At 44.2% G+C, this 24,793-nt stretch overlaps 1 protein-coding gene across 4 annotated transcripts in view; it reads right to left on the bottom strand.

Moving 5' to 3' along the window:
• The window catches only part of Mcc (MCC regulator of WNT signaling pathway), a 365,744-nt gene that overhangs the window by 92,193 nt on the left and 248,758 nt on the right, over nucleotides 1-24,793 (bottom strand). For all 4 annotated transcript variants that reach the window (XM_057788580.1, XM_057788582.1, XM_057788581.1 and 1 more), the window contains one exon: nucleotides 5,517-5,630. In XM_057788580.1, the coding sequence (XP_057644563.1) occupies nucleotides 5,517-5,630 (114 nt within the window). The remainder of the gene's footprint in view (nucleotides 1-5,516; nucleotides 5,631-24,793) is intronic.

The raw sequence follows: 24,793 nt of genomic DNA, 5'->3' as shown, positions 1-24,793 counted from the left end.
ATCCAAGCAGATAGGAATGGACCAACATCACTGCTCCATCTGATGGTGTCCGTGTTGATAAAATCAGACTCAAGATTGAGTCTAATAAGTGGAAAATTCCAATAGGTGTTCACAGGAAAAACCTAAGAAAACAGGTAAACCCAGGAGGGCTGTGCTGGTTGATGCCAGGGTGCGAGGTAGAAGAGGCCTGTCACGAGATATGAAGGCCAAGGCAGTCTAGTCCCTGTGAACTGTAAACTGGTTCCCAGAGTTCCCCTCTAGAGCAAGAAAAATTTCAGGGCAGCACCCAATAGATCAGGATGGAGATGACAGAGAAAAAGAAAAGTTCCAGACATAAATGAAACTGAGGCACAGGGCCAGGAAGGTAGAGAAGGGGCTGTCACGTGCTCTGATCTTAAACCACCTTCATACCCCACCCCACCCCCACCCCTGTTCCTAAAAGTTCCAGCCGATGACTCCACAGCAGTTACAGGTGTGGATGGCTCCTGCTAAAGAGCCCAGTTTGCTTCCCAGCACCTACATCAGGAAGCTTGGAACTGCCTGTAACTCCAGCCCCAGGGGATCTGACACCTTCCGCTGGCATGCGCGCCGCGCGCGCGCACGCGCACACACACACTCAATTAAAAAATGTTTTAAAAAGTCTTTAAAAGTAGGTAAATAAAGAAAAGACCAAAGAGACTGGCCTTTCACATCACATCAGAGCAAAACCTAGCAAAATATTGAGGTCAAATTCTGTACAAGAAAAAAAAAAGGAGCCCAATATTCTTTTCATTAATTGTAAAAATACACAATGAATTAATGTCCCCACAGAGAGAAAACCCAAACAATAGCCAGTTTTAAAATCAATGAAAGATCTAAGAAACAGGTGTGAGGCATAAATGCATACAATTCACAGTCAGAAAAAGTCAGAAACGAGGTGATGGAGCTCAGTAAAGAATTCGAAATAAAGCCGGGCTGTGGTGGCGCACGCCTTTAATCCCAGCACTCGGGAGGCAGAGGCAGGCGGATCTCTGTGAGTTCGAGGCCAGCCTGGTCTACAAGAGCTAGTTCCAGGACAGGAACCAAAAAAAGTTACGGAGAAACCCTGTCTCGAAAAATCAAAAAAAAAAAAAAATTCGAAATAAAAATACCATTTGCCAAAAAACATAGAAGAGGAAGAGAAAACAGAGACAACATACATTTAAAAATATAAACGAGGGACTTGAGATAATGAAGTAACTAGAGATGAGGAAAGAGGAGACAATATACAAACGATGGAGCATAAGTTATTAAAAACTTCCCCAAAATAGGAACTGGAGAGATGGCTCAGGTGTTAAGATCACCCACCGCTAGAGACCAGGTTCTATTCCTAGCACCACATAGCAGCTCACTACCATGTGTAATTCTAGTCCCAGGGTCTCCAGCGCTCTCTGCTGACCACCTTGGGAGCTGGCAAAACATCCACACACACAATCTAAAGCCATCACTTCCTTGAAATAAAAAAAATCAAATATAATCAAAAGAATACAGAGCAAACATGACTATCAAACAAAAGGATGAAGACTAAATCTGGTAAAATTCTGCAAAGGGAGAAGGAAAAAGAATTGAGTAAAAGGAAGGGAAGAGGATGAAAGAACCCTGTGAATATCTAGAGCAATGGTTCCCAGACTTCCTAGCGCTGTGACCATTCCTCATGTTGTGGGACCCCCGACCACAGAATTATTTTTGTTGCTACTTCATAACTGTAATTTTGATACCATGACGATGTTAATATCTGATATGCAGGATATCAGATATGTGACCTTGAGAGGGGGGAGTCACAACCCCCAGATTGAGATTCACTCACCTAGATAAAAAGCTTTGAGAACATGAGGAAGCTGTGTCGTCGTCACATGCCACAGCAGCTTCCTGTGCCTGAGACAGCAAGACATCAGCACCTTCAAGGAGGAACAGATGAGCTATGGGCCTTGAGCCCAGCAAGCTGACTCCCAGAAGGAAAGGGACAGACACACTGTTATCGGCACTCAAGAACTTTGGGGCGGCCGGGCGGTGGTGGTGCATGCCTTTAATCCCAGCACTCGGGAGGCAGAGGCAGGCGGATCTCTGTGAGTTCGAGGCCAGCCTGGTCTACAAGAGCTAGTTCCAGGACAGGCTCCAAAGCTACAGAGAAACCCTGTCTCGAAAAAAAACAAAAAAAAAAAAAAAAAACCAAAAAAAAAAAAAAAAAAAAAAAAGAACTTTGGGGGGGGGGCGACTATTTCCATGAGTCTGCTCAGAGGGATCTAACAATAAATTGGAAGACACTAATATTAAAAAAAAAAAAATCCTAGGGAATATTAGTTGCAAATGCCTAAATGACTTAAAGAGAAAGTATTTGAAGAATTTCTCAATAATTGTTAGCTATAGTGGGTCACTATTCCGGGACTGTTTGTATGTAGTGGGGAATAAAGCAGATGAACGATTATGGAATAGTCTAACATCCCCACAGGTGAAACAAGTGGGAAATTAAAACAGGGCTCAAAGTAAGCACCTGCCACAGTCTGAATTTGCCACGAAGGGACAAATACAAGGTCCTCTAAATACATACATATGTACATTGGTTAATAAAAATAGTTTCCTGATTCTATGCACAAAAGAGGCACAATACAATGAGCAACCTAAAAGCATCAAGCATCGCAAGTTCCCAGGCAATGATCTGGAAAGACTGTCTGCTTGGAAAAACTGTGGCTGCTTTCAGAACGGCCACTTCTTGTTTTTCGGACATAAAATGTACTCTGGCTGTCTGGTCTGGCTATTCAGCACATGCATAAGACTCATAGAGAACCTGGGGCTCCACCTGGCTAAAAATAGTGCCGCTGGAGCTTTCATAAGGAAAATAATTACAGCAGATTGAAATTCAAATATATTCAAATGCACAAATTCCTAACAATATTAAAAAACAAGAGAGCATTTTCAGAGTATCAAGATGAAATCAATGTGTCCTCTTGACAAAGGCTAAACAAATGACAGGATTCAGGGGGCTTCTTTTATGTTTGCCCTTTGAGGTGCATCATGTTTGAACAAACAGCAGGAAGGAAATTTCCCAGTAAAAGCACCCCCAGCAGTAACCTTGGGATAATTGAACTACAATGTCACACATTTCAAGTACTAATGAAGTAATACACCTAGGCTGGTGATTGTCAACCTGTGGGTCATGACCCCTTTGCAGGATTGAATAACCCTTTCATAGGGGTTGCATGTCAGGTATTCTGCATATCGGATTATTTATATGTGGATTCATAACTAGCGAAATTACAGTTTTGAAGTAGCAGCAAAATAATTTTACGGTTGGGAGGTCACCACTACATGAGGAACTGTGCTAAAAGGTCATAGCATTAGAAAGGTTGAAAACCACTGGCCTAGATATTACATATCAACAAATGCTAACATCTAAGAAAGATCAGCAATGGGGCAGGACACTGCATGTTTGCTGGTGAAAGGATAGATTTCACAGCTTTGCCAAGGGTGATGGCTAGGAATCTGACCTCAACTCCGGATGGCAGGAGAGGCAAGGTGGGTTGAACTATACCATGAGTGGTGCAATCACAAACAGGTGTGGTTAGCCAGGCACAATGCCCACGCTTAAAAAAATCATTATTAAAAAGCAAACAAGGCACAGAGAATAAGGCTTTCTAGCCTAAGTATTTAAAGGGAATGCCTACTTTGTAAATGAGTGAGATTAAACCTGACAAAACATGATAGTATTCGGCTGTAAGGAAAAATGAAATTTGTAGGAAAATGAATGAACTGAAAAATTATATCAAGCTCACCCAAATGTAGAAAGAAAAAAAAATCCACATGTTGTCCCTCAAATGCAAAGCCTAGTCTAGAACACAGGAATATAGGTAAGCAGGGGCGTACGTGTGTGCGTGTGTGTGGACGTTCAGAAAGGAAACAGAACAGAGACTAATATAATGTAGTAAGGAAGGACAAAATGCAGGCAAAAGGCACATCAATCATGAGGAAAGATATAAAGGGATTGCTTTCTAGTTTCAGCCCCATGTAGATTTTTCATGTACTGGATAAGTGAATAAAAGCATAATTAATATTGGAGGAGTAAAATCTTAGGTTTTAAAAGGGCCAACCTAGCTAGATAGACTTTCACTGGAGTCTGGGATGAGTCTGAAGGACTGCCTTCTACCAACTGTATCCTGATTTCATATGAATTCATTAGAACAAAATGATTTTTATTTTTATTTCTTTTAAAGATTAAACCCTTCCATCTCTGGATGCAAGTGTGAGTGATACACTTTAAAGTAGCAGAAATTAATTTTAGTAGAAAAGTCATTACAGAGGTGAGGTTTACAGGAAGGGGAGCAGACCAATTAGAGGGACAGAAGGAGGTGTTGAGTGGCCGGCAGACTGTTTCCTGACTTGTGTGTGCAGTGGGGGTGAGGATGCTATGAAGTACGTTTGTGTGTTGGGGAATATTATTTTAAGGTGTGGTACTTTTGTTTATATTGCTTTGCTTGACTCTGTGAAGCTGAAATTCTTTGCCTGTCTAAGACACCCGAGGGTCCTAATAAAGAACTGAATGGCGAGGGAGGAGCAAGGATTGGTGGGGCTGGCAGGTGGAGAGGATAAAGAGAAGGAGAAATGCGGAGGAGGAAGGCGCAATGAGAAAACAAGGGGAGGAGGATGTCAGGGGCCAGCCACCCAGCCACCCAGCCAGCCATGGAGTAAAAGTAAGATACACAGAAGTAAGAAAAGGAAAAAAATCCAGAGGCAAAAGGTAGATAGGATAATTTAAGAAAAACTGGCTAAGGCCGGGTGGTGGTGGCGCACGCCTTTAATCCCAGCACTCGGGAGGCAGAGGCAGGCGGATCTCTGTGAGTTCGAAGCCAGCCTGGTCTACAAGAGCTAGTTCCAGGACAGGAACCAAAAAGCTACGGAGAAACCCTGTCTCGAAAAATCAAAAAAAAAAAAAAAAAAAAAAAGAAAAACTGGCTAAAAACAAGCCAAGTTAGGGCCAGGCATTCCTAACTAAGAATAAGCCTCCATGTGTGATTTATTTGGGAGCTGGGTAGTGCTCCCTTCCCCGAAAGGCAAAAGAGTAAGAGCAAAATAACCAACACTTGTGTCCAACCCTCAAGTGCTGAATTCTACTAGGCTTCCAATGTGACCATAGGAGGAGGTGGGGCTTAGGAGAAATGATTAAAGAGGAGCCCTCCAGGGCAGGATTAGTGCCCTGATATATAGAGGAATGAGAGATAGCTTCATTCTCTCCACCATCTGGGGACCTAATGGGGAGCTAGCCTCACTACGAACCAAACTGCCAGGTGCCATGATGTCCAGCACCCATAACACAGAGATATGTTAGCTATTTAAGCCATCTAGTCTATACTGGGGTTTGTTTTTCTTTCTTTTGTTTTTAGCAGCCCACCTAGAACCTGTGCTCACTAAATTCACATATGTTTTGTTGAAATTTACACACACACACACACACACACACACACACTTACTGTTAAACAAAGAAGTTAGACATCCAGGTCCCTTACCTGCGCCTTGGCCAACTTCTTTTCCAGAAGATCTCGTTCCCGCTCTGTTTGCTGTAGACGTTTATTCAGCTCTACTATGTCTCCCTTGAGTGATGCCAGGGCTGCCAAGTGGAGCTGTGGTGGCAGAAGGAAAGGACCCATGGTTAGACAAGCTCATTTCCTTCCCTTCCTGCAATTAGCATAGCTATGTAGGAAAAAAAAAATCTATTACCCTAAAGGGGACTCATCTGCGAATGGGAGCGCATTAATCTCAGAACAACACACGTAAGTCAGGGTCTTAGGTGAGCTGGTTATAAAGTCACTCTAGACATAGCGGGGAAAGTCATTCCTGTGTGGGGTAGACCCGCAATTCGATGGTAAATTCAGGATAGAGAGCACAGCTCTTTATTCGAAAGGCTTTTCCTGAGTTAAGTGTGATAGCAACAGCACGAAGGGGCCGCTGAACTCTAAAGCACAAGGACTGCATCCTGAGCAGAAGGCTGAAGCAGGAGGACCTGAAGTTGGAAGTCAGCCTGGAATACCTTAGGAAATCCTGTCTGGAACAAAACAAAACAAAGCCGCCTTCTCCCCCGCCCCCCCCCCCCCAAAAAAAGGATAAGAGAAAGAGGGGTAGGAAAAAAAAAGGAAGGAAGGAAGGAAGGAAGGAAGGAAGGAAGGAAGGAAGGAAGGAAGGAAGGAAGGAAGGAAGGAAGGGCAGAATAGACACAGAGAAGAGCTGGGGGTGGGGAGGGATGGACAACGATTGGGGGAGGATATAGCTCAGTGGTGGAGCACTTGCCTAGCATGTAGGCAGCTTGACTTCCCATCAGCTCAAAGAAAGAGCTGGTTTTATGAGTGGGCTCTTCTTCCAGTTGTTAATTTTGTTGCTATTAACCCCTTCCTCATCGCCTGCCTTGATTGACTGGGTAGAGTCTTCCTAAACTAATAGACTCTCACTGAGAACCACAATCAGAATCCTGATGCTATGTTGTGCTCCAACAAGCAAAACTTCATCCACCCAGACATCATTTCCCAACCATCTTGCTCAGGTTAATAGAAACTGGAAGGAAAGCTCCTCAGTACATTTTAAGAGTGGAGAGCTAAGCATTATGACCAGAATCTGAACAACTTTGCATTCTGAATACAGAATTTGGCTGCACAGGCTCCTGCCCCAGTCGGGGCTTCTGTGACTCTCCAGGCCAGAGATATGAAGACTACAAAACACATTCACTGCACTCGCTCTACACCCACCTCGGGAGCCTTTGCCTGCCCAGGAACTGCGGATACCTGCCTTCCTATTGCAGCCTAGTAGGAAACCCAGGCTGCTCACCCCTGCACCCTGCAGTGTGCTGCACCCTAGAAATGGAATCATAACAGATGTTCCCTCACATAGATGCTCTGTAGCTTCCCCGAGGTCTTAATGTGAGCCGAGACCGGAACAGATGTGTTCCTGGAGGATGGCCTGGCACGGCAGTGCACAATTCAAAGCACAAGATCACTAGCATTTTAGCGTTGGGAGACCACTCTCCCTGCCCCCTGCTTGATGTGTTGGAGGTGGGCAATGGCTTCAAAGCACTTAGGTTCCTTAGACTCCAACAGCAGTGTGACTAACTTAATTGTACACAGGCTACAAACCAACAGATCAATTGCTGATTTGAAACCAGGAACGCTTGAAATTTAAAAAAGGAAATGCCAAGCAATTTGGTGGTATTTGCGTCTGGAGTAGGGCTAAGGCCCCTCAGAAAAGGTCACTCTGCTGTTCAGATACAAGGTTTATGTGACGCTTTCTCAGTACAAATACCACTGTGCTCCCGCTGTACAATCTTTCTGAGATTTGTTTTGTTTACAGTTTGGTGAAGAGAAAGGTTCAGTCCCTTCCACAGCTGAGGTTGTTGCCTTAGTTCCACAGCATTGGCACTAGCATGCCACCTGATCGGTTGGTCCTAGGAGAAAAACACCACATAATGCCTGGTGGGGATCATGAAACACATCAGGACCTGACACACACTTAAAAAGACCCAGGTACAGACACAAGGGTCAATTCTGAGAGCCTGGTCAGCTTCTACCTAGCTCACTGGGGCTTACATCTTGGGTTGTCTGAAGGACTTGGAAGGATGGAAGGGCAAAGCTGGCATAGAATATTGCAGACCCAACATCACGAACTATGCCACAGGGGGAGACAGAGTGGCTGCTTCCACCACAGCCACACCAGAAGGGTCCATAATAGGATCACACTGTGGGCAGGACTGCTGGACCATAGCATGTGCACAGAGCAGCTCTGTGCTTCTCCAGATGGAAGATGCTTCCCAATGACAAGGGCAGACAGGTCCCAAAGAGTCTCCTGAATTTGAGGCTGGTTTCTACAGACAAATATGAAAAGGCGGGTACATAAGAATGTGTTCAACATGCTAAGATCTATGTGCTAAGTTAACGAACACATAGATCTTAGAACTAAGATGTTCTAAGTTAACGAACATCTGTGATGGATATTAACTCTATGACCCCATGGAATGTCACACACTGGTGTGCCATGAGGACGGGATGTCTAAGAGCGAGGCAAGGACCAGTACTCAGCTGGGGCAACTGCAAGCCTGAATCACTTTCTAAAGGCTCCACAGAGCGCCTGGCACAGCAAAGCATTGCTCAGCATACTGCCGTACCCTACAAGACTTCATGACAGTAATCTGTATGAGTTTTTCATGGATAAAAACTTTGCTTAAAAGAAATTTACATGCATGATGATGAGAGAAATGAAATGCAACTCGAACAATAAATTGGAAGAGGCATTCTAATAGACACCCAGCGGGCTCTGGGTGGCTCTAAATTGTTTTCAGTATTTTTAATTCAGTGGATATTTTTAAAGGGAGTTATTTTTGTATTAAGAAGACAATAAAAAGCCCGGAAAGAGAATAATAACAAACAGACTGTTTCTTTATTGTCTCGGTCCTCTGACCCTTTTGATGGAAAGAAGACAGAATAAAACGGGTTCACTGTTGACCATTTCTCAACAAAAGCACAGAAGGCAGCACTGCCAACAGGCGGTCCCCTGCCTGCCCCCCACAGTCATGGGGAGCTCTCAACACATGTGCATGCCTATTTTCCTGTCAAGTTTAAAGTTAGCAGGGAAAGAGATGCTTCTACATGCTGGATGCTGGCACACGCAGCCTAGTCCTGAATTCCACCAAGTCCCAAGGCTTTGAATGTCATCTCTTAGATCTCTGTAAATTTTTAAACATTTTTACTTAGTTGATTATTATTATCTTATCATCATCATCATTTTATTATTTGGGCCTGTATGAGTTAGGGTGAGCACATGTGGTGGCCCACATGGGTGCAAAGGTCAGACAGAGGAAAACACTAAGGATTCGTCTTCTCTATCCACTGTGAGTTCTGGGCATTGAACTTGTGTTTCCAGGTTTGTGTGACAAGTGCTTTTACCTTCTGGGCCATCTCAATAGTCCTGTCTGTGAAGCTGACATGGAACCTTGTCACTGTCTATATACATTCGGATTTAGAACACACAGGTGACAAATGCATACATTCTCATGTCTCTAGGAGGAAAAGTCCCAGTTCTCTAGGTTGGTGGCCACAGCACTCTGTGCTGTGGGCACCCAAATGCAGCTATACCACCTGGACATTTGGCTACAGGGGAATAGTCAAGCTAGGCAGTTGTTATTTTTGGACAGTCTGTTCCTTGAGTAAAACTGAACTGTGGAAATAGTCGTAAGGACGAGTCAGCTAAGATGTCCATCCAGCTCCAGGACACAAGTGAGGACTGAGCAGACCGACTCTCCTGGAGGTTTTTCCATGCTGAGCAGATAAGCAGCCCCATACAATACTGGCAGAAGACAAAGGACATCATGCTCTCTAAAATGCCCTTGGAATCCATCAGCCCTACAAGGCGATGAGTGGCCTCTGGAAGCACTTGCCTCCATTCTGCTTTCACTACCAATAAGGGGCAAACTAAAGCCTGCTCTGTTGAGCTAAGCAGGTATTCTCTGATACAACACAATATGACCATCATCATCATCACCATCATCCAGTGCTTGTGTCTAGGCTGTTAAACTCTACTTCTGTCACTTGGCTCATCCTCCTGGGACGCAGGCCTTTGAACAGCCCAGTCATCGAAGGATCAAAGGCTCCAGCAACATGGCAGGGATGGAGGACTACATCATGTGAAGCATCTCTTTTCAGTATGGGTACCACTAGGCACTCCCTATCACAGGCTATGCTGGTCTTCCTGCCCTGGGTGGGTGACCTCATCCAGGGTGCACTTTGAGGGTGCTGTCCTTCCTCCTGTGCCTGTTTGGCTCAGGAGGTGTTTGTGTAAGACGTGTCCTTCATTGCCAGGATGCCTCTGCTTCTGTTCTACTGTGGGATAAGGGAACCTCTTCTGTGGAATATTCCTTTACACAGTGTGACTATATATGTTGCTGTGATTGGTTTAATAAAGAAGCTGACTGGCCAATAGCTGGATAGAAAAAGGTTAGGCAGGAGAGACAGACTAGGGGAATGCTGGGAGGAAAAAGGGCAGAATCTGGAGTCCCCAGCTGACACAGAGAGAGCAGGAAATGATGCTAATAAAGGTACTGCCACATGGCAGAGCATAGAAAAAGAATATGGGTTAACTTAAAATGTAAGAGCTAGTTAGTAATAAGCCTGAGCTATTGGCTGAGCATTTATAATTTATATTAAGTCTCTGTGTCAGTTATTTGGGAGCAGACAGTTGGGACAGGGAAACTTCCATATACAAATTTCTATACTGTCCTCATTCTGCCCCAGTCCTCCATATAATGACACACTTTGGTCTTACATTTTATGGAAGACGATAGATAATGCCAACTCTTTCTTTCACACAGTGACCTCTTCATTCAAGGATAAGAGACAAGTGCAACATTGGCTGAACATACACTGTTGGCAGAATGTTCTCTTTCCACACGTCATCGTATTCCACCAAACACACTGCATACAGCATCTCATTTAATCCCCACATGGTGATGCTCAGCGGCAGACATTATCCCTTCTTCAGACACTGAGGAAATTGAAGTGTGGAGGCTGGGTAGGAAGACAGCCAAGGGCAGATAGCTAAGGAACCCTAGCTTCATGTCTGCTCCACTGTGTGCCTCATGGAAGCTCCAGACTTGGTGTGTCATTGCTCTCTTGCCTTTGGGACACCTAAACATGAATGTTCTTGTACATGTATGTCGTTGGGTAGAGAAGAAGTATCTGTACTGGTAGTGTAGTGCCAAGATCTGTGGTACCCTCAGGCAGAAGCAAGGAGGGAAAGGTGAGACTTTCTGTGGTGCTGATGGAACACTAGCTGGTTGTGGATCTGCATTTCTTTCTCCCTGCCTTCTAATACTCTTGTTCTAAGGCTTTGAGGATGGGTTTATAGTGCCATGTCTCTAAGACTCCTCCAGGCTTTAACCTGGCAGCACATCACTTTGCATGTCCTATCTCTGTGGGTAGTGAATGATCTCATATGTCCCTGCTGTCCTTGCAAGGGGCAGGGACAAAGTGCATCGGAAAGCAGCCTCATTCAGCTACCCCTCCTAGACCCTCCACGCGGCAGGAGCTCTGATTCAGACACACAAAGAACAAAATCCCTGGCACAAGGGCAGCACTCTCTGACAGATGGATACAATCAGGCCCATTCGGTGGCTTCCTATTTGCTGCTAGGATTCCAGCTAGGGGCACCTGCTGGGTCGGAGTCTGAGAAAGGCTGTTCAGTCTTGAAACTTAAAACTCATTAAGCATCATCTACAAGATTGCACACTGCACACAAATCACTTTCTGCTGCCCTTGGTCAACTCCGAATGCAGTAGCCTTTTCTCTTTTCAATTTTCCTGCCAATTCCCTTGACAGGCCAATGGCCTCTGAGTTACTTTCCGAACCTCAGCTGAAATTCAGTTCTCGGAAAGCCCCTTCATCATGGAAGCACCAGGACACCATTAGGTAAGGGTGTATTACACAGCTGGTGGTGCCAAGTCACCAGTTCAAGGTCCGGGTACCACCTGTGAAGGCAGGCATCCATACCAGTGTCCCCAGATCCCTGTAAAACCACATCCTTACCAACAATTGTTCTTCTTAAATACTTCCTGTGAATAATGATTATTTTCACCATTTGATATTGAAATATAAAAAAATCTGAACAGTGGAAATATATATATTCTTTAAATGTACTATGTAATACTCTAACTATTAAATATTAGCAACAATGTTTTCCACTACACAAATTTTGACTTGTTTAATTTTCATGACAACACAAAATTAAGTGATGTACAGGAGTTTTGGAAACATATTCATTCAAAATAAAGATACCGCAATAGACTGGCTGTCTCTGTTAACATTTCAAGGTGGCTGTGCCCTAATGACACATCATGGAGGGGACGAAAATCCAGCAATTAAGCCCAGCTAATCAGGGAACATGAATATTTCAGCACACGCTAAATACGGATGTGATCCCTGGGGCAGAAATCCCCGCAGAGAATCACATGGATGTGAGTAACAAGTTCCTCAACAAGGACTGCATTGTTCATAAATTTTCATATCGATCCAATTTAGCAGGTATTGAATCCCCATTCTAGAGAAAACCAAGTACTTTTAATGGTGCAACAGTCAATAAACGCCACAGATCCGAATGGGCCAGTTTAGGTTTACAGTGATGGCTGAAGCACTCGGAAGGACCCTGGTGTTGTGGAAGGAGAACAATGCCTTTTCTTGGGAAAAGCAGCTGAAGATCTGGAGAGCATGTGTTTTCACATCTACACACACACACACACACACACACACACACACACACACACGGGGCTTCGCATGCAGCTCAAGGTTTGTGTGTGCTTCACTTGCAGCTCCAGGTTTATGCTCCCAGACTTTCAAAGCGCAGGCACAGCTACAATGGTGACTCCTCGAGGATTCAGGACAATTATTGCAAATGTATTCCCAGCTCCTTAAAGATCTCTTGACGTGTATTATTTCATTTGAATAAAATACTTGTCAAGGGCTTGCTGCCAGGACACGCTCCTATTCCAGTCAGGGCACAGGCAAGCCCTGGCTGGCTTGACCTCCCCCAGGCATGCCGACTGATAGGCCACTTCCCAGCTCTCTGGTACAGCTAATCCAAAGCTGTTGGCCAGGGGAGAGGAGACAGATTTTCAACTCCTGTCTCGAAGGAGCCGTGCCGACGGCCTCAGTGGCAGCAAGCAGATAGAAAAGGGGAAAGGCTCGGGGTTCAAGTCTTCTCTCCTTTCAAATGACCCTCGCCTAGTCAGTATCAACCCACCGAGGTCACCTTGACCTCGCAACAGGAAGAAGACTGGGAAGAGTAAAGTATGGACAGATGATGGGAAAAGCAGAACAGATGAGGTCACACAAAAGTTCCATCCTTGTGTAACCTTCTACTTTTTGAAGTCTCACTTTACTCACCTGTAAAATGGGGACAATGTCCATGAATACAGAGCTCTGAGGATTGAACAAAATTTTGCATGTGAGATTCTTGACCACAAAACCAGCTGCCAATGAGTTAGCAGCGTTGCTGTGACCACTAAGTTCATCATGATCACATGACTTCCTTTTTTAAAAAAAAAATAATTCCCTCAGAGGTGTCAAGATAAAATTGAACTTGGTCACTCTGCTGTCTCTCAGTTTATACAATCCCCGATTAAGCAATCAAAGTGAGTCTCCACACAGGTGCCTAGCTCACACCAGTCCCAGTAATCTATACTTCGCCTTTCAACACATGGGATTCAATGAACAGCTCCCTGTCGTGACTGGGCCAGCGGGTAGGCAGGAAGGCACAGCAAAGCACAATAATCCTTCAGAACCTGGGAAGAGGAGTCACCCACCACGCCCAGTCCACACCCCACTTCCTGCCCCCCCCCCCGTCTTTCAGAGGGGGAGGGATGCTCAAAACATACCCAGTAACCTCAAAATGAGCTTCACGGACAGTGTCTCAACAACGAAAAGAGGAAACGGCGACTGTATTGTGATCTAGGGCACGGACGTCTGCTTGTGATGGTAAAGACAAAAGGGATGAGCGGCACAGATGACAGTGTGACAGGCATGGGGCACCAGGCTGCCAAACAGACAGACAGACACACGCCCATGTGTGCGTGCACACCGACACACTCCTGCTCTAGTAGGGACACACAAACCCCATAACTTGGAGGTTACTATTTCCTATAGGATTAATACATTCCTTTGATTCCTTTATCTCCACTTATCCACCGCTGACCACCAGGGATGAGTTTTCTCTCTGTCACACAATTTTCTATTATTTATTTATTTGTTTGTTTGTTTGTTTTTTTACCATAACTTGATAGTACCTAACATCATGAATTTGGTTTCGTTTCTGTTTTGGGTGAGTGATTTTGCCATGAGGGTTCTGTGGTGGCAGAAATATTGGGAATCTGGAAAATATCCAGTGGACAAGGAGGATAATATTTATTCAATAAATAAAGAAAAAAATTAAAATTCAAAGGAAAGAACATGCATTCTCCTTACCTACACTACCTACAGATCACATCTGCTGCTCATAGCTGGCAGGTTCTTTCTATGAACAAATATACTTAATACAGTTTATGTGAAATAATATGTTTAATGAAGAACACATTTTGCTTAAAATATCTACTTGTAATTCTGGGATAAAAGGTCCTGAAATGTAAGCCACATTCCCAGGTTATCTCGGTGTGGCGTTCAGGTAGCTTTTTCATGTCCCCCCCCCACCCCCCGCATGAACATATTTTGTTTTCTTGTCCCTGTTTAGAAAGCATTCTAGAGAATATAAATAAGCCTATATGTAATCTCTATACAGTATACCCAGGGAGATAAAACTCCTCTAGCAAGCTTCACTGGTCTTGCTTCAATGGTGCCTGAAGAGGGTGGGGGGGGCTCTATGTAATGTGGGTAAAGACAGTCTAAATGCTACAACCAAACAAGGGCTGTTCTACCTGGAATTCATTTGTTCTCGCAAGTGAGCCACACACCCACCGAAGCAGGTACCCCCCCCCCCACCATCTGCCAACACTAGTCGACCCAGGGCCTATGTGTTTCTCCATCCCTTGCCAAATGACAAAGCTGTCAGAGCTGCGACACAGGGCAAGTGAGCCACAGAAGCCTGTGGTTGGCGTCTGGCTAGACAGCATTCCAGGCCCTTTCCTGTAAGGACTGCTTCTCCTGGCTCCCGCAAAGCCAGCCTGTCCTCCTACTTTGTATCTAGAAACCACAACATAATAGCAATTTGGACAGGCTTGCAACAGCTCAGCATTATTTTAACTGGCAGCCCGGAGCCTCCCTTTCCCTTTACTTACATTTTATCATTTACAGCCTTGCCAGTGTGCATTCTTACAAAATCAACCCCCCTCCCCCCCAGCTTCTTCTGAGTTCCCAAGCCAACTCTGAAGTTAATAGAGTATAGTAGCAGAACTCACTGACTACAGGCAAGGCAACACAAGACACAGGGAGGTCTCCTGAACCTCTGCCCTTCTGCTGTGATGGCACTCCCCAATACCCTGAGAAGAAACAGCCTAGTAATCGCCCACCGTGGTAGCCGGGGAAAGGACCATTCCTTCACACACAGATGCATGGGTTCTTTGTGACTTTCCCTGAGTAAGGCGAAGCCCTGAATTTGAGCCAAGAACAGCAGCAGTTGGCAAACATGGACAAGCTTCTCCCAGATCCATGCCCACCATGGTGACAGAGCCTCGTACAAGATACTTGTCCCTCACAGTGTTGGAAATGGCATGGCTGTCCTCCAGTAACATAGGATCATCTGCAATCTAATTCTCCTGTAGTTCTTAAAATAATAATAATAATAAAGCAGAGGACGGGGTGAGGGGAGTCTGTGTATCTTCTGAAGCTCACAAACCCCAGCCTGACAATCAGATAAAACATGCCACAAGGAAAGAGGTCCTTGATTTTCTGCCCACTCTGACCTCCTCGTAGACACAGCACTAGAATGCAAATGCAAGGGATCCCTAAAGTCGCTTTAGTTGATTTTACTGAAAGCAGGAAAATATTAAAGCGCTCTAGATGATTCTCGGCTGTTTAGAAATAGGATGCTTCCATCCTAGATAAAGACAGCAAATGAGAGTCTAAGGGTAGCAGAGAGGAGATACTGCAGTCACAACAATTAAAGAAGGGCTCAGACTGTTCAAACCCAGCCTCCCTCTGAAGAGATTCACTGTTCATCACTTGATAGAGGACTCAACAAAGCAGCTTGAGGGGACTTTGGAGAACTTTTGTCTGCTATTCCGGAGAAGTCTTTTCTGGCCCAAAGAGTTACCATGAGACAAAGTTCTGAGACACGGATTATGAGGTAGCATTAGTGAAATTACGGCTTACATGCAAAGCTCATGTTGAGATGGAAACATGGGATTAGGGATGTGAAGCCGTTCGGTGAGTCTGCTCATCCCCCTCAATGCAGAGGGAGCACATACAAGACACCAAGCTTCATCCTGGGCTCCCGGGAAAGCATACCAAAGCTGAAAGAGATTATTCCACTTCAAGTGGGGGAAGGGAGGACAAATTAGTCACCCCAGCTGACGAGCACAGGGTGGACCTTAAGTCCTAGCAGCCTATGCCGCAGCTGATAATGGATTTACATTTCAGCATGAAGGTTTCGGGCTTACTGTAAAGGCCTTTCCCGACAGGGAAGCTTGCTACATCTCAGAAGGTGGGCAGAGCTCTGGAATCACTCTCCTGGGGAACCGTTCTAGACAGGGGGGACTCTCCTTTCCCTGAGTTCACGCGAGTGTGGTCTTGCCTGGGAGTTCAGAGTGTAGCCTGTCAGAATCAATTCCAGTGTGATGGTTCTCTCATTTTACACCAGCATGCACTGGGGCAAAAGGTGGGGGGTAACCAGAGGAGAGGGCATTTCTCTGCGTGTGAAAAAGACGACCAGAGGCCATACAACACCAGCACCCGCCCCGCTGCTTTTCATTCAGCCCTGGGACTGACTCCTAACAGCAACCAGAGCACAGAAATCACACTTTATTTCCCAGTGTGCAGCAGCCAAGAACAGTGGCGGTGACATACCTGCAGGGCCAGGGGCTGATAGCTCAGAGCATGAGAGCCACAGAGCTGGGCGTAGACTCCGAGCGATGGAGCCCAGAAGCCATAACATCCCTTCCCCTAGGCCAACCGGCTGTTGTAGAGAAATAAAGAGAACCTACACCTTAAATCTGAATGTCTGGATCAAATATCTGGACTCTTTGGAGTCTATTTCCCCCCTCTTCGGACAGATAAACTGGATCTATCACCATCAACTCCTGTCTGTCAACGGTCATCTTAGAGGAACCTCAAATCACTCAAAAGTTGCCCATGGACCCAATATTTTTAAAGTTAATGAACCTGACTTATTATAGGAATTACATTCTTTGGGGGCAATTTTATGTTCACCAAAAGTGTACAAAGATTATCACATCATTTCCAGGAGAAGCAGTCACCAAGTTTCCTTGTGACGCATTTCGCACACCTGGTGCAGAAGTAAGCCAACGGCTAGCCCAGTCAAGCCTATTTCTAGCTTATTTATACTGTACATGTTTATCACCATGGCAACTAGGGAGTTCTAAGGTATTCACACCTACAAGTGAAACCTAAAAATATTGCTGAAATTGTGCCTTTTCCAGATAAATCTAGATGTTAAGCGAATTTCCACATCCATTTAGTTTCATTCCACTGCATCACGTGACCTGTTCCTTGACACTTTCTGGGGGCAGGGAGACTAGAAACAAAAACAAAACACCTGAACTTGTTCCTTACGATAGCCAATGAAAAAAAGACCTAAAAAAAATACATACACTTAAAAAGCTTGCTTTAAAAAAATAAACTATATTTCATTGAAATATGCTGAAATGTAAGTATAAACCAGGCATGGTGGCGCATGTCTATAATCCCATCACCCAAGAGGATGAGGGGGATTTTGAGTTTGAAGCAAGTCTGAGCTCCATAGTGAGGTCCTGCCTCACAGCAAAGGCGATAACAAACATGTGGTGTAAATCGTAAGACACATCAAGCCTTGACCTGTGGCAGGTTGAAATTCTACAGCACGCTGTATGCAAAACTATCCAAGTCTGAACGGAGGCACAGCTAACAGCAAATACATACTTTGCAAATATGTCTGTAGTGCTAGCCCTCGTAACGGGTAGAGGCGGAGCCAACGGATGTGGATTTGAGGATGGAAGAACTTGGAGCTACAGTGACCTTGCCCACAAAGCTCCTTTCCTGGCCTGCATTGTATGCCTTACAGTGTGCAAAGCTGAATGCAGACTGGGTCAGGAGGAAGCATCTGCCCGGGCTGCAACAGCGTCTGGGACATTCTGCAGGAGACTCAGTAGACACAGTAAGCTGGGCAAACAAGGCTTGAAGACAAGCCCCTTTGTCCCCTCACCCCCATCCCCAGCTCCAGAGCCTCCTAGTACCTGTGTAACAGAAACTTTGGAACTGTTCCCATCCCAGAGTCACCGCCTTCTGTCTCAGAGCCAGAGGAAGAGGAGACAGTGATTTGTGTTATGCCTGACTTTCACAGGTGAGAAGAGAGGAGGAAGAGAGGAAGAAGGAAGGAAAGAAACCCAAAGGAGAGGGGAAGAACAGAGCAGATGGCAACACCATATATACCACACCGACAGCCATTCTTCAGGAAGCCAAGAAACCCAGAAGGAGAATGGAAAACAAGGAAAAAAAGCGATGAACAGAATAAGGTCTTAAAAATAAACCTGCCCCTTTGAAACACATTTCCTTACAGGTCTTTTCCAATGCACAATTGTTCCAAAACCTTGGTTGTCATTTCCCCACCTGGAAGAGGCAATGGCAAGCATCCTAGGAACAGTCTGGCTTAGATGAATGGGGAGAGATGAAGGCTGCTTCCAGAAAAGAATATTCTCATTTTGACCCCTTTAGACTGCTCAGGTATAGAGTTAAGGGCTTCAGTGTACAAGATCAAAAGATCTCTATGGGCCACAGTGCCCACAGGGAGACACAAGGGCAGGCTTCATAACAGTATGACAGGCATTGACTTCCCTGCTTATGTTCAGATGCCTTCTGAGGTGAGTTGCCCTAGCAGAACAATAAAAAGTTGTGCAACCAGGTTCTCCTACGCGAGTGTCTGCAGGAACAACCGAAGGGGTGTCTAGAAAAGAAAACGCCTCATTTCTTTAATCGTAGCTCTTCAGACAACAAGAGGCAATTTAGAGACTAGCCAGCAAAGTGCGCAAGATTGGCACAAATGATGTCACTTACACTCTGTTCCAGCTATTATGCATTGCCCAGATTCACTGTGGCTAAACAGAGTAATTTCTTCTGGGATGATAAGTCTCTGGTACTTTGGCTACAGCTACAACGATAGGATTACACAGATGAATCACGCACCCCAAACTCTGCGGCAAATGTCATAGGATTTTTAGCAAGATGCACAAAGGGTTTTGTTGTTATTTGTTTTATGAGGCATGCCAGGATCTTCACGGGCAGGCTGGTCAGCATGAGGAGTCTGAGCGATAAAAGGTGGGTAAAGTCTTGTCAGATGGATGGAGAGACCAACTTTACAAAGACTGTCTTTTGACTTCCACATATACTATGCACATATGCACCTGTGTGGAACACATCATTCACATACATACACACGAACACGACAATTTTTAAAAAGAGAATTAATGTGGCACCTTATTTCCTATCATTATGGCATCCACTTCTTTTAAAAAAGAACAATCATAAGATAGAATCGGTTCTTTTATTCAAGATTTTGTCTTCCTTCTTGCCTTTGGACTTTCTGCTCCATGGTAGAACCACACTTCTCTTATAGAATGAGGCAGTAGATCATTTTCTATTTTTTTAGGCCAAGAAGCCACACTTCTGTAAAAACTGCTCTGCACAAATGAAATGACACTTGACGGCTGTTTTGGTATCAGTCACTAAACTACCTCAGTGCCAGTCTCTCTCCACACACCTATTTCCTCATCCATTCTGTGGGTGCTAATATTGACTCTCAGTCACTAAACTACCTCAGTGCCAGTCTCTCTCCACACACCTATTATTTCCTCATCCATTCTGTGGGTGCTAATATTGACTCTACCCCACTACCTAAAGACATGGGAGCATGAGGAGGCTTATTGTATTGTATGTTATGTGCTTGTTAAAAATGTTACATGACTCGTTTCAGGTTATTCCCTCCTTGACGCCTTCAAGTTACCCTGATCACACTTTATTGGCCCACCTCTGTTTTTAAAGTCTGACAGAAAACCATGTTAGTGCTGGGCACAGTGGTACACACATTTAATCTTAGCACCCTCAGAGGCAGAGGGAATCTCTGTGAGTTCAAGACCAGCCTGGTCTACCTGGCGAGTTTCAGGTCAGCCAGGGCTACACAGTGAGGTCTTGTCTTACATGAAAACAAAAGAAGTCATGTTAGAGACTGCAGTCCCTCTATGAAAGTTTTTATTTAGGGTGTAAACCATCATAGCTAGTGTGCTCCACTCCACAAGAGCCTTCAGCGATGCTGACATTTAAGTGCATTTGGATTCCGATAACCAGATCCAGGGAGTTTTAGACCAAGTGCTATCAAGAACTCTAAGCTCAGGAGGGTCATCTAAAGAGTGGATGCTTGGCTCTTCCACTGAGTTTTCTGTATCATGACCTGGGACTCCACTGAAGTACTGGGTAAATGCATCACCCAGACTTTAATGTCAAATATGCTGGATCCATGTCTGAGCCATTTCTGGTTTGTGGTGGGAGCCTGAGCATGTCCTGAACAGTTAGTTCTAATCACAACTGCTATGTCCGCAAGAAAACTCCAGAGACAAGGTTTTCAAAGCATGATTACCACGTGGTTGAAGCTAATTTCCCATCAGACAAGGAGCCTAGAACCTAATGACTAAAGGAAGAAGAGGTTTTATCACTCTGTACCCATTAGCTTGCCTCTTTATCACAACATGTATTAAGCTTTGGTCAAGCAATCAGCCAACAAAGACCAACAATGCATGTAGAAGCAGAAGGTAGAAACCTCTTTAAGCCAAAAAACCAAATTGGAGGCTCTGTGTCTCGTATCACTGCACAGGTAGTAATTGAGCAGCTCCCAAGACAAAGTAAGGAACTCTGGAAACTGTGTGGGTTCTAGGAACCAAGAGAGTCAAAGATAACTGACCAACTTTTCACACCATGAGTCCTGAAGCTTGAAAGTGCTTACTCTATGCCAGGAACCTACAGGGAAGGAATGCCTCCTCTTCTCTAGTGCCATGACCCATCTTTCAGTTTTTGTCCAGTCATCAATGCAGGACTTAGAAAAAGGTAAGATGGGAAGTGATCTGAAAGCTGAGTGATGGCCTTTGGTACTATGGAGTCTAGGGAAGGAAAAGAATTATAATCTAAGAAAAAATATCATAAGAATATCTAATATCATTTCTCTAAGTTCAAGAATAGAGGAGAATAGAAACGTGCCAATTAATAGACAGTTCATAACAAGTGAGCATTGCTCAGTTCACACAAGCAGGCCTCTGCCTTAACACTGACTGGTGGTTTGAATGAAAATGGGACCCATAGACCCAAGGGAGTAGCACTAAGAGGTGTGGTTTTGCTGGAGGAAGTATGTCACTAGGGGTGAGGTTGGAGGTTTCAAATGCTCAAGCCAGGCCAAGGCTTTGTACCTGCAAATCCGATAAAGAATTTCGATATAGCTACTTCTTCAGCACCACGCCTCCTACATGCTGCCATGCTTCCCGACGTGATAATAATGGAGTAGCCAACCCTCTGAAACAGTAAATCAGCCTCAATTAAATGTTTTCCTACATAAGACTTGCTGTGATCATGGTGCCTCCTCACAGCAATAAGACACTGACCCTTTGGCCACTTGAGATAACATTCAGAGTGACTGGCCAGCTTCTGCATCTGTGACCACAAAGTCATGTAAGTAAGCACCCAGGCAATAGTGCCCTTCTTCAAGTTACTGAATGTAACTTGAAGTTTAGACTCTGGTATGTTTCAACCTCCCTTTTCTTGGGCTTGCTGCAAGTTGCTATTTCCTGGAGCTATATGACTAGGGAATTTTTTCTTTGTCTTGCACATGACCTCCACTTTGAAGCAGGCTTGTTCCCCTATAACGGTAGGGAGAAATAATGTTGTTTTTCTACTTCTGAAACTAACATAAGCCTAGAATGAATTAGGCTATAAACTCCCCCAACACACACACACACACACACACACAGTTATGTCTAAATGCTCCTCTTAATTCAATGTATCTTATGCGTTACAACTTGGCCAATCACCAATTTAGCCAATTACTGAACACGTGGACAAATTTCCTCCCTGTATAATATTACAGTCAGGAAGTTTTGGGGCTGGGGCTGGAGTTTAGGTGGTAGAGGGCTTGCCCTGTGTGCACAACACCAAGGTCAATCCCCAGCTCCACATAAAGCCAAGTGCGGTGAGGTTCACGGGGGGCGGGGGGGGCTTTGATTTCAAAATGATAGTTCGTCTTAGTTTCCTTGATTACAAGAGGTTATATGAATCTGATAAACATGTGGAGTTATTTATCTGTTTGTGGTCTCTGCCCATTTTGATAGGGTGCTAATTTTCAGTACTTGATACACGTTGTGTTCACTGACCACCGTACAAATGTCTTTCTCCATTTATGCAGCATTTTTAACAACACTGTTTCATCTATTTACATGTACTTCACAAACCCTTAAATGTGCACATTTTCCTCTGCTTTTTTGTTTAGGAAGTTGTTACATGCTTAGGTCAAATCAATAGTTAGATTTTCTTTAGTGTGTTTTTTTTTTAATATAGTCAATTTTTAAAGCTTTTAGTTACCTAGAATTGCATTACATATATTAATTACACTCTTTGTAGTTTATTTAATGCTTATCCTAGTACTACTGAATAATTAGAGCTAAACACATTGTATTATGTACCCCTATCCCCATCTATTTTGGTTTGTCCAAGACAGGGTCTCACTCCACAGCCCAGGCTGGCTTTAAACACACGACTATCTTTCTGCCTAAGTCTCCCAAATGCTGAGATAACAGCTGTAAGATACCACACTCAGCTTTAATATGACTTTAGGTAACAGTATTATAATGTCTACTGGCATATAAAAAATCTTACCTTTGTTTTCCAATAATAACTATTTATCTGTTCTTTCAGATAAACATAAAATCATCATGAAGGTTTTCTAATCCTGTAAGGCTTTGGACAGAAGTTTCACAAAATGTCTATACTTACTGTCTCAAGCAATGTGCTCATGAGGAAAACCAAATATCAAGCAATAACGCAGATACTCCCTTTATCACTAGTATCTTCTTTGCAGAGTAGAGACTCTTCTTAATCCAAAAACAAATTCTCGAGGACAACATGATGTCCCCTTTGCTCCTCAGCATATTCCTTTCTTAGCTGGTCTGTTGGACTAATTATTGAGTGAACATCACTGAATGATGGAAGTCAAGGATCTAGAACATTTGTCTTATTTCATATGTCTATCCCCAAATAGCTATAATCGTCCCAACTGCTACCCTGAGTGCCCTTGGTGTATGTAAATTGAGCAAGGCTGGGAGAAAGGAGCAGGAGGACCTCAGTAGCCAACTTTGGCAGCATAACCAACCCCAGCCTTCCTAGGTGGTGACAATAGCAAAAGGAGGGTGAAAGAATGTGTAGGTTAACACGCAGAGCGTGAGGATGAACTAAAGCAACACTGCAGAAATCCATGAGAACCGCAAATGCATCCAGAGCATTCGCCACTGCCACGAAGGAGAATCCAATTCAGCTGGCTGCTTTTCAAAATGGTAAGAGAAAGATGGGGGTGGGGTGGGGAGGGGAGCTGGCTCAGAGAATAAAGTTCCCCTGACTCACTTGTAAAGAGCCAGGTGGAGTGGCAAGTACTTGAATTCCCAGTGGTGGTCAAGTGAAGCAGATGCAAGAGAAACACCGAAGCTACTGTGTGCCCAGTCTAGCCTGCTTGGCAAGCAAGCACACATATATGAGCCTGTATGTGTGTGTACACATGCACATACTAAGACAGAGTGAGAGCATTTAACATAAATTAACTGAGGTTGGGGCGGGGGTATAGGGAGAGGATAATATAAAAAAGATCACCAGGATTAATACTCTGAGCCTGTTCCCCAGTCTCTTTTTGACTGGGTTTGACTAATAAATCGCAGCCTGCTGGTGAAGCCTGGGAGGAACCGTAGTGAGTTGTGCCCAGATTGTTGGTACAGATCACCAGTATTTGACAACCATGTAGCTCTACCTTAAATTTACCACTTTCCTTTCTCTAGGACACATTTCAAAAGTGTTTATCATAGCATTCGACTAAGGAAACAAAACAAAACCCTAAAAATGAAATTCACTAAAGTCCGCCTACAACAGACTAAATGAATACATTGGTATATTTACATTTCATAACTAAAAAAAAAATCTTCCCGAAACTTTGGAGAGAAAGCCTGTTAGTTTTGATTTTTTTAATATTTATTTATTTATTTATTTATTTATTATGTATACAATATTTTGTCTGCATGTATGCCTACAAGACAGAAAGAGGGCACCACACCTCATTACAGATGGTTGTGAGCCACCATGCGGTTGCTGGGAATTGAACTCAGGACCTTTGGAAGAGCAGGTAATGCTCTTAACTGCTGAGCCATCTCTCCAATCCCTGATTTTTGTTTTTTAAGTTTGAAATATACAGCTTTAATTTCCATAAAAATGTTCACCACGTAAATAAGTACGCATTTTGTGTGAGCATAAATGGGTACCGGAAAACCACCAGCTCATAGCAACTAAGTTGTCAACCCTGGGTGGGTAAGGTGAATGCACTGCCGTGGCCACTGGCTCCTGTGCTGTTTGCCTTACAGTGGACATGCACAGATCTGTCCTTGAAAGGAAAGGCTAATTAATTAATATTCCTGAAAATGAATAGCCATGCCAACAAATTTTGGAAAATGAATATTAACAGTGCAAATGTAAACTGAACCAAGAATTATGAGACGCGGAACAAACAAAATCATGAGCCCCATTAGGGCACGCTTGAGACAGCCAGGCTTTGATGACACAGAGCTGGAGAGAGGTGCTACAATTAGCTTGCCTTTGATTGCGAGGACTTATTTATTCTGCTTATCTCAAGACAGAGCTAATAGACCAGATCAGTTTGAAAGGTCCTAAATGGTTCTCAGCATTTGGGTACATTCCAGGAAGACTAAGTTCATTTAGCTATTCACAGAGTGACATGTTTGACAGGGATAATGCAAATTAGATCACTGTGGTAAGTATGCGATTAGCCACTCAAACTGGAGGGATAATGGTGACATAGGAGTTAAGAT

This window comes from Chionomys nivalis, chromosome 14 (genome assembly GCF_950005125.1).
Source record: "Chionomys nivalis chromosome 14, mChiNiv1.1, whole genome shotgun sequence".
Classification (NCBI taxonomy): domain Eukaryota; kingdom Metazoa; phylum Chordata; class Mammalia; order Rodentia; family Cricetidae; genus Chionomys; species Chionomys nivalis.
Note: the sequence above shows the minus strand (reverse complement) of the source record. Positions and strands in the feature narration are given on the sequence as shown.